This window comes from Antedon mediterranea, chromosome 3, assembly GCF_964355755.1.
Source record: "Antedon mediterranea chromosome 3, ecAntMedi1.1, whole genome shotgun sequence".
Classification (NCBI taxonomy): domain Eukaryota; kingdom Metazoa; phylum Echinodermata; class Crinoidea; order Comatulida; family Antedonidae; genus Antedon; species Antedon mediterranea.
Genome location: NC_092672.1, coordinates 7,679,461 through 7,690,843, shown reverse-complemented (window position 1 = coordinate 7,690,843; position 11,383 = coordinate 7,679,461). Strand labels below are relative to the sequence as shown.

At 31.2% G+C, this 11,383-nt stretch overlaps 1 protein-coding gene across 1 annotated transcript in view; it reads left to right on the top strand.

The window, feature by feature from the left end:
• Nucleotides 1-5,759: 5,759 nt before the first annotated feature.
• LOC140043975 (CUB domain-containing protein 2-like) overlaps nucleotides 5,760-11,383 on the top strand; it is a 64,767-nt gene continuing 59,143 nt past the window's right edge. Inside the window, exon 1 of the mRNA XM_072088460.1 lies at nucleotides 5,760-5,817. Within this exon, the coding sequence (XP_071944561.1) occupies nucleotides 5,760-5,817 (58 nt within the window). The remainder of the gene's footprint in view (nucleotides 5,818-11,383) is intronic.

The window sequence follows — 11,383 nt, the reverse complement described above, 5'->3', positions numbered from 1 at the left end:
TATTATTAATAATATCTGTCTTTCAAGAACATTACAAATGAAAATTCGACAAATGTGAAATATATACCAGCGTGTTATTATACTGAAAATATGGACTCTTCAGAGCCGTAAGTATAGGCAGTTATTTATTAATAGAAATATGATAAATGAAAGAGAGACAAGTGGGACAGATAAGTTCGGATAAGCCGCTTACTTGCGTCACATCAACGTCCTCATGCGTTGCTTCAGTTCACTCTTCCGTGATCCAACCTAAACATTAGGTAGCTTGCGATTTGTGACGACCTGGCTAGGTTAGGTCAATCGATGTTTCGTCGATCGTCGTTTGTATCTAGAAACCATCAAAACTATGTCAGGGTTTGAAGCGAGGAGTCACGTCCCAATATCCCCGCATGCGCACAGTGAATTACCATGATGTAGGTTGTCAAGATCGTTTTTCATTGGAAATCGAAAGCTCCCCTATTGATCGCCTAGTGGTGCCTCCTATTACGACGAATGTTGCTTATTGATACCACATTTACGAAAAATAACTTTGTTTTGAAATGTTTAATGGTTTTTGAAATGTCAGGTACAGTATTGTTAAAGGTCTTGTTAAATAACTTTTTTATTAAGGATATGGTCAACAGAAGGTTGTTCTACTTTTTATGAAAACTACCATATTGATGGTGTGATATGCAGATGTAATCATATGACGTCATTTGTCGTTTTGATGAAACCGATACCGGTAAAATATGATTAATTATATATATAAATGGAAGGAAGGATTGAACTTATCTTCCCTGATTAAAATAAATAAATTAATTTGTTGTTGTTTATAAATGTAACATTTATAAACAACAAAAAAATAACAGTTATAAAACATACTTGAATGCGTTTACTATGTGTTGAATACGAATGAGACCTCAATGATATAAGTTAAGGTGTTGGAGTGAATCAACATGATGTACTTGAAAATCTTTGTCGAAAACCTGTTTAACTGAAGAAGACGTTAGAATAGTCAATCAAATTAACAATTAGTAAATCGACTACTTTTTGTTTATTGATTATATTATTATTACTTTCTGTTTTATAGTCAAATATTAATGACAAGACTTTATCAATAATTACTAACGTTGGACTTGGTATTTCCAGTTTGTTTCTTATTATAACCCTGATTACTATATACAGTTTCAAGTAAGTTATCAAATACAAAACATGATTTAACTGTTTAAGACACAAAGTTTGCACTAACACTTGTTATTATAATAATATTAATGCGAAAAATAATCTTAAGTAACATTTTTTCCTGCTATGTTTTCTATGTAGCCTCTTAATTGATACAGTTAGTAGACGTTGTGTTTACATCCACTGTCCTAATTCAAATAAAACTTTAATCTTTTAATTATATATGTATATTGATTGTAAACAAACGTTATCAGCCAATGGCTGCTGTTTTGTATGTGTTTTTAAACCTAAATAAATAAATAAAAACAAAATAAAATCATGTTTGGATTCTAAAATTGATTCTAAAAATTATTACTATTTTAGAAGCTTAAGAAATTCTGAGCGCCATAAAATCCTTTGTCATCTGGTAGTTGCTCTACTTATCGTCAATTTCTTCTATGCCTTCCTAGGTGTGAATGTTAAAAATAAGGTAAGTTTAATTTAAATTTTATTTTAAAAAAATATTTTATTATGACTTTATACAAAATAAAATTTGTCAGAGTTAATAATTGTTTATTTGCAAATACTGTACTTTGGAAATTTGGTTGATATGGTGATCATCAGCCGATTCGCAGTACTGTATCTAGATTTGCCCAGTATCCTAGAAATGTATCTCCTAGTATCGTACAACATAAGCTAACCCTTAACCTTTTAGGATACAGGCACAACATGCGATACATATTAGATGCTGTATTACCAATATTCCTTATATATATTTATTATCATACAAATATTTATGCGGAGATACAGTACTGAGAATATGTCTACATAAAAGGCATGCCATCACTCCTTCCAAACATACTCTCCTTAATGAATTCTTCAAAATAGAATATATTCAGTGTTTTTGGCAACACTGTTATCGGCCGCTCTGGCGTTTTTAACCCTTTCCACATTTAGCCTGTTTTCAGATTTACTGTAAATATTAATAAAACAAAAGGCGGCACTGGAAGACGATATCATAGTATCGAACATAAACTTGCTTAAAGTACATTTTCCTAGATATAGCATACTATTATATTTATAAAAAAAACTTTACTGTTTTTTCTGAGTCGACTGTCCTTATTTTTGTTTAAGATATTCATCCTTTTCTTCGTCTTCCTCATTATTCTTCGTTTTTTTCCAGATTGTATGTGCTGCCATTGCTGGTTGCTTACATTACAGTCTCTTAGCCGCCTTTGCATGGATGCTAATTGTGTCTACAGACGTGTACATGAAGATCAGACATCCGTTTGCTAACCACGAACGACGCTTTTTATTTAGCCGTTATCTTGGCTGGATAGTTCCTAGTATAATCGTAGGAGTGACGGCTGGATGTACAAGGAAAAACTACGTTTCCGATGAAGTGTAAAATTCTATGCTTGTATCATTTACATTGTTTAGCGAACATAAAAATATGCGTTAACAATGGCTTGCACAGTATTCGTCGCGTTCTGTATGATATTGATTACCACACCCTATACTCCAAATGATAACAGTTTAAATGTCTTATAGGTTACTGTCATAGGTTATTTTGTAATAATTTTTCTTGAGTTTAACAAGTTCTGTTTATGCTTAAGAAAAAGATAAAATGCACACATAACTTTGATTCTTTTATTATTTTAATTCATAGGTGCTGGTTGAAAATGGACTTTGCAATCTGGACTTTCATCATACCAATGGCTATTACGCTTATTGTAAGTAATGGTTGTCATCCTTTGTCCTCTTCAGTAATGACGCATTTTTTCTGCTTGTCTGCTTATTTTAGAGTTTTTTGCGATTTTGGTTGATTATTAATTCATAATGGTATATTTATTAAAATTATCATTACAGTAAACTGAAATGCGATACAATTTTACATTATAACATTATCAATAAGTATTATATATTATCGTAGAGAAATTCTTGAAATTGAAGTTTGGTAAAGTATGGTTAATTTGATATTCACGTCAACATGCGGTTTGTGTTTTCGTTGGTACACTGGTTTTCTAAACCATTTTAATTTCAATTACTTCACGAAAAGTGTTACATGTTTGTCTGTGTTTTAAGAAGAATCGAAATGTTTAGTTAATTTGAACTTGAAATAATTTTTAAAATTAAAAGTTGAAAACTGAACAAACACTCATTAATAATATATTACATGCTGTATTTTCTTGTATAGATTATCAGTGTACAGATTGTTGTCATTGGACATATAGCACTCACAAAAACTCGATTTCCAACACGATCTAAAGAAGACAAGAACTCAATCAAACGAATCAGGTATCAACATATATCTTAAATGATTTCGTTTTGACATGAACAATTTCATAATAATTATTATGATAAATGAATATAAAAAAAATGATAATTCAGATACAGTAGTAAATAATTGTATAATGTCTTCCAGACTAATTCAAATTACTAACATTACTTCTATCAGTAAGTATGCAAGGATTTCTAGTACAAAAATAATAAATATTACCGGTATAGTATGAATATATCAAAAACTGTATTGTGTTTTCCTTGTTTTTGTTTTTAAAGATCGTTGGCGTTCGGTTTGATCCTCCTTGCACCTGTAGTTGGACTACCATGGATTTTTGGTATCATCATCCTCTTCAGTAGTTCCAAAGTCATGGAATACATATTTGTCATCATGAACTCATTTCAAGGTTTCTTCATCTGGCTCTCTCAGTGTGTCTTCAGTAATGAGGTACAGTACTCACGTGTACTTTTAAATTTACCTAAATAACAATCAGTTTTAGCAATATCTTAAATTTTCAAACTTGGTAAAAAAAAAGTTGGGCATTTCATTTCAATTTCATTAGCAACGATGCCATCAAAGGAAAATATCGGCATAAATAGACAAAATAAATACAAAATTAGTTACAATTGAGAGAAATTTCTTTTTTATATCATCTGGGAAGGCAGAAAAGGTGTTAATACTCACCCTAGGGGAGAGAGAGAGTGGGAGGATAGTGTATGGGGGAAGGTAGAGTGGGGAAGCCGGAGGTCTTAACATGGAATCGGAGATGAAAGGCATGTTGGTAAATTTGAAGGGAAGCTCTTTCTCATTTCACTTCCCTTCTGACTCAAGATTCAAGAAATGTTATTGGTCCCCACTTAAAATGCAAATTAATTTTGCTGGGCATAATTAAGACAAAAAGACAATGAAACTGGCACAAAAAAATAATACATAAAATTGGCCAAAACGCTATAAGCCAATGTTAAAATAGGATTTATAGGCCATTGTTAAATTAAAACTGATAAAAATTTAAAAACAATTACAGTATATAGAGTTATCGTCGAACATTTGAATTATACATAATATATATAAATGCTATTTACAACAAAGGATTTCCTAGTTCTACATAGATTGGCTTTTGGTGGTCGTAGTCCAATGCCAGATCTATTAAAATTGTAACAGTAATGTAGCAGATGGGTGGGGTCTTTCCTAATATTAATTTTTTCTAAAATACACTTCTCGTAAATCAGTGAACCCATTATTTCTGCTTTAATGATACGTTATGCACTTTTACGTGGTCTTTTTATCTCTTTATCTTGCTTTATAGTGATTCATAGAATGTATTAGGAAAGTTCAAAAGTAAAATTCAGTTATAATTTCTCAATTGTATATCATACGTTCATAATTATAGGTTCAATATAAATGGAAGAAGAAGACAGCCAACCGTATCCATCCAGATACAATCACTATGACAGACACTACTAAACTTGCTGGTGACCAAACTAACAATTCATCGTACCACCGCTGAGCAACGTGACTATATAATGTGATTTATAGATAATGTAGCCATAATATTTCAGTAATTCACATTCCTCATTCAGGGCTAATTAGGGCCAACAAAGACCGATCCTGGACGCAAACTTTGATAAAACCACACCAACATAAACCATTTGCATTTGTTTATGTATTGTAAATAGTGCTGTGTATTTTATTTTAAATTAATGTGTTAAAATTATTGTTTTTCTGATTACCTTTAAAACACATGTAGAACTGCTTTGTGTCGAATGGTGCAACACTACCGTATTCAATGAGGTCGTCTTTTAGAGATTGTAATGAATTAATAATTATGTTTATAAATTATTTTAATAGTCGGTTTTTAATCTGTTGTATTAATTTAATATTTGTAGAACTACCGGTATTAGTAGTAACGTCATATACATACATGTATTAATTAAATCACACTATTTGCATAATTACTGGAGGTTATCACGAGATCTTTGTTTGATCGAACTTTGTGGAAAATCATTTAAATATTAAATAAATCTGTAATCTACAATTTATTTCATTTAATAACTTAATGACAATGTTACTATTTTTCATTTCAGTAATATTTTGTAAAATAAATCATGTCAGACAGCAATATGATAAACAAGTATTAATTGTCACGTGTCATTGTTTTGAAACCTTTGTCGACATCGTACATTATCCAATATACTGTATGTTTAGTCAAATAATCAATAAATACCCGTACATGTACCAAAAAATTGCAATTAATATACATATACATTTGTATTTTCAGTAATTTTGTATGTCAACTAGCTTAAAAAGAAATTAAAAACGTCAGGAAATTATAGTGTTCATGACGACGACGGACATTCTAGGCCTAACGTACTGCAGCTCTCAACCTCAAAGGCAAGGTAAGTCTAGAACATGTTGCAGTCTACTTCACATACCGGTAGACCCTATATTAGCTCAGTAGTGCAAGCTATACATAATTGTAGCACATGCGAGCATAGTTTACGGTACATATTATCAATCAGTCTATTTTATAAAATTGTTCTAACTAGATGGCACGCTCGCTTCGCTCGCGTACCATCTAGGGGTGCTCACAGATGGTTCTCGAATACAGTAGAATAGAATAGAGACAACAAAACCAATACTGGATTCCATAAAGGACAATTAATTTATGTGGACTAAAGAAATTAGGGAGAAATGGAAATGTATGTACCGGGGAATTGGGCGGCACGTGGTGGTGGTGATGGAACCGCAGTAATAAAGTTGATTGTATTTATATATTATAAGAACCAAACTAAATAAATAGACCTAGACATTCTGCGAAATGGAAATCGGAAATTCAAACTCCTATTCAGTGAAAAATTAAACTGTAGTCTACCTAAATATTTAGGGCAAATCATCGGTTGTGGTGGTTGAAATTCCTGTAAACATTTGTGTGAACCAAACTGGGTCGAATTTCTGTCATGAGTAATGATTTGTTGGCCTGTGATTTATGACGCCTAAGGGATCTATCTAGACTTATTTTTTAGAATAATGTACGTACCTGTCAGATACAATTGTCTTGTGTCGTATAATAAATAAGTACTGTAATAGTTACTGAAGTTACTATTACAATCTCGTCAATGAAAACACGAAAATGTATATGCACTTACTTATGAAAACGTATACAGTATTATACTCAGTTATTGAAACAGTAGGTTTAAAAAAGTTTCGTTTGTCTGTAAAATGATGTAATCAAGCTGTTTACATGAGTCTTAATTTATAAGCACATCAATAATAAAATAGTTTATCTATCCTGTAATTGGCGAGATTATGGTCGCTGTTGAATGAAATAAAGCCAATCGGTATCATATTTGTACAGAAACGTTTTCGCGGCCGAAGGGTGTAACCTAAATTCGTTGTATTATCGTCAAGAACTAACTGTAACTAAACTTACATAGAAAGTAGGGTATCATAAATTTGGCCTTAGCACTCGGGGGAGTGGCTAAGATGAAGTCCGTGGGACTACTAAATATAAATTGTAATGAACCTCGAGGGACATAAATAGGAATATTTCATGTTTCATTATCAATGTATGATAAATGGAAACTGTTTACCGATTCAAATAATATAAATTGGTTTTTAACATTTTCCGAACCTATTGCAAGTTTATTCTTAAAGGGCCCATATATTTACCTACCGTATGTGTTAAACCAAGGGCTCATAAATTTACCTACAGTACTTGTGTTAAACCAAACTCTGGCAGACTGAGAGATTGGGATGTTCCATTCATCGCAAATCAATACATTTGTATAATCGTATATTAAATCTATCAAAATAGTCTTTTTTAAAGAAAATCGGCCTGTCTTCAACATTATGATGGTGTACTCTAGCAATCTATCAAAATAGTATTTTTTTAAAGAAAATCGGCCTGTCTTCAACATTATGATGGTGTACTCTAGCTGTTCAACCGGTTTTCAGCTATTAAAAACAATTATCGTAGGAGGAGATAGGAAAATGCGAAGCCTCCTCGCTATGTAACATTAGGGTTGAGGGATGGGAAAGCGGATAGGTACAAAGAGGAACAATTTTTAAATATATTCTTTATCCACTGAGTAACGAAATATTTTGTTCATGTTTTATAGGCCTATAAATAATATACCTCTAAATACAGTAGGCCTAAAACATTTGCGATTTAATACTTTGTTAAAACTGTCACTGTCATAATCGATTGAAATATTAAAGTACATGTCACGATACACCACTACGACGTTTATATTTTTGGTAATTATTAATTAATACAAACGTTGAGAAGGAACTGTCAGTATAAAGTTTATTTGTATATCTAACAGTAGAGCCTATCCACAGTCTCAGTAATAAAGTTTTTTTGTATATATTTTTATATTACATCTAACAGTACGAACATTCACAGTAAGAAATGTTCGATTCAAATGAAAAATAGTTAATAGGTATTTACAGTATTGTCAAAGTATTGCAAGTTTATTCTCAAAGGGCCCATATATTCACCTACCGTATGTGTTAAACCAAGGGCTCATAAATTTACCTACAGTACTTGTGTTAAACCAAACTCTGGCAGACTGAGAGATTGGGATGTTCCATTCATCGCAAATCAATACATTTGTATAATCGTATATTAAATCTATCAAAATAGTATTTTTTTAAGAAAATCGGCCTGTCTTCAACATTATGATGCTGTACTCTAGCTGTTCAACCGGTTTTCAGCTATTAAAAACAATTATCGTAGGAGGAGATAGGAAAATGCGAAGCCTCCTGGCATTTTTTTTGGCGGGTATTTTTCAAGATGGACATCCATTAGACAGTGTATACCACGATCGGAAAACACCCCTATTTGGGGCAAATCGTTGAACCTAAATTCGTTTTAATCGTCAATAACTAATTATCTAACTCAATTTAATTAGTAAACAGGGTTACATCAGGCGGTTAAAATCAGTACCGAAAGTACGAACCAACTTTACATACCATCGAGTGAAAATTCTAGAAGTAAGGCGCGATTTACCGAATTTTGCCCTTACGTAAATTTATATATAGATACTGTAGGCTAAATGGGTGTATTTGACAATCAAATGGCATCGTTGTATTTCGTCGCTTCGTTCTTTCAGCTGCTGACTCCATTGTTATTTTTTTAAAGTTTTTTTTTCAAATTCGTCAACAACAACTCATTCGTTAATTATTTATTCGTCGAAATGCCATCCTGCTTCCACCTGTTTTTTGCTTATGTGATCTGTAAGGAAGATAATTAGACACGTGTTGGTAGAATAGAGATTTCTAAAGCCTGATTGCAATTTATTAAATCAGGTTGTTTTCTTCAATATAATTACTGAGTTGTAAGTAAACAACCCTTTCCAACAACTTAGATGCTTTTCATTTCGCATCCTATAAAAAAATTATTAGTGATGAATTTAACCTTTATTAAAAATTTATTAAAACACGCTTGAATGTTGTTTACCCTTAACAAATTAATGTTCTTTCCATAGTAACGATGGAGACTAAAATCTAATAATAAATATGTTGAGTTTACTAAGAAATGGTAATTGCAAACCATAGCACTTGAAATAATGTGTAATATTGTCATCATTAAATTCATAAAATACTCCAATATGTAGAATATTAACAGAGAAGAATAATTAAGACGGTTAAATCTGATGTTAGGATTGGAGTGTTATGATTTCTATAAAATTCATATGCAGTATGTACAGGCTTACTGTATTTCTTTAATTTAATAGTAAAAATATTTCATCATCGTCGCCTGTTCTAAGTTACTATGGAACGTGTTCTGTTGATAACATTTCTATTCCTTGTTATCAACCTAAACTACTTTTCTGTTGGTAAGTTTAACTATGATTTTTTTTTAGTTTCATACTTTTTAGGACCACAATGGACACTAATTCTTCTGTGTTAAAGATAAATTGTCTCCTTGAAAATATGTTTTAATAATGCCATTTTAATTGAACATAATAGTTATTATTTATCTCGATTGAAATTAGGTTGAAAAAAAGTATTCACCTGCAAAACTGTAATTTAAATTGTCTGTCAGACAATGACTTTTGGATTTTTCCGTTTATGTTCTATGTAAGTTTTTTTAAGTGGAATTATTGTTTGTTTTTTTTTTAAAGGAAAGAATGTATATTCTTCATTCCATTCTTTTATTTAATCTTTTTTATTACATATTTTGGGGAGGGGGAAATACATCTTAAAGGATTAATAGGGTCGTCCTGAATCTATTGTGTTATTCTATCAATTTTCATGTTTTTAGAATCGAAATAAGCTCATAATCTTTGTGTGTTGTAACTTTCTTAAATTGATCTTATCATTGATTAAGATTATCTTAACATTTTACAAACATTATTTTTTAATACAATTGTTGGAAAGAATAAATAATGTGTGACTGTGTAACTTGTAGATGGACCAACTGCTAATGTTATATCTTTATAAAAATATATTCAAATAAGTGTGTGATAATCCTGTATTACTTTTTACTTGCCAAAAATTACATTGATGATTCTTGTGATAGTTGTGCAATATTTGATTTAATATCTGTGTTAATATTTTCGGGTATACAAATGTTTTAATCGTTCATTTATGTTGCTTATAAAAAGAGAAAGCATTATTTAACACACACATACATTTACTTTATTGTAAATTATTTAAATTTGTGTTGTATTCGAGCCAATGGCCTATGTATTTAATGAATGTCCCGGGAAATGTTCCTAGGAAAGAAAGACTATCTATAGTAAAAATATCAAATTATGATGATGAAGATTAGGCCTATAAACAATTAAAAAAATACCAGGGTGTAATTGAAAAAAAATCATATTGTTTGTCTATGTTGTTTAGGATATAAAAAACAAATGAGTTTTTTTATTTTTAAATGTCAAACGGAATGGTCTGACGAGTACTTTCTATGTCCAAAGCAGTCTAGGAATATTACATCACCAAATTATCCCAGCTACTATGATGATAATCTGAGCTACAATTGGACGTTTCGTACAAATTCTGGAGATTTACTATTGCTCAAATTCTCTGATTTTCTTCTCGAACTCAACTGTCATGACTATGTGTTAGTTGACGACGGAAGTACTACTGTCAAATACTGTGATACAGACTTGCCACAAGACACCTTGTCGACAAGTAACACATTGATTGTTATGTTTTGCACCGACAGTAGTGGACAACGTATAGGTTTCCTTGCTAATATTAAAGTGTACAACGGTGGGTGATTAAACATGTTCATCTGGTTTTTAAATATTCATAAATTCTTTACGAAAAAACAAAACTTTTCAAAAACTAACCTTGGCAGTTATTCAATTCATTTAGTTGTTCATTCTTCCGAAATTCTCATAGTTAGTTTTTGCTAAATTTGGATTTTTTTCGCAAATAATTGTCGATTTATGAATACTTACTTACGAATATTACTTTAAAGGTTAATGTTTTATGTTTATAAGTATTTATGATTGCATAACAAGCAAGCACAATAATTAGACATGAAAACCTAGTGACTAGGCCTCATATGCAAACCAGTATAGTAAACAGCCATGTGGTGGACTGACCGGTACAACATTTATCTAATTCATAGGTTCAAGTTTTTTTTGTTTTGTATTATTGCCACACCTTTGTGACTGGAAATGTTATATTAATGTCCAATATTATTTGATTTCAATATATTGCAAATAACCTATCAACGCTATATTTATTATTGAAACAATTTCTAAAATACATTTATGAAACTGTAATATGTTTACATTTTTCTTAACCTTATTTTAATATCGAAACAGATGGTATTTGCGCTGACTTTGAACATGGTTTTGATGGTTGGACTAATGTGAGTGGATGGCAACGTTCGAATGATAGTATAACCAATAAACCTTCCGGGCACTCAACATCCACTAGTAAGTAAAACTCTGTCTAGGCCTACACTATCAAACTAATTGGACAAAAAAAGTGTGATAT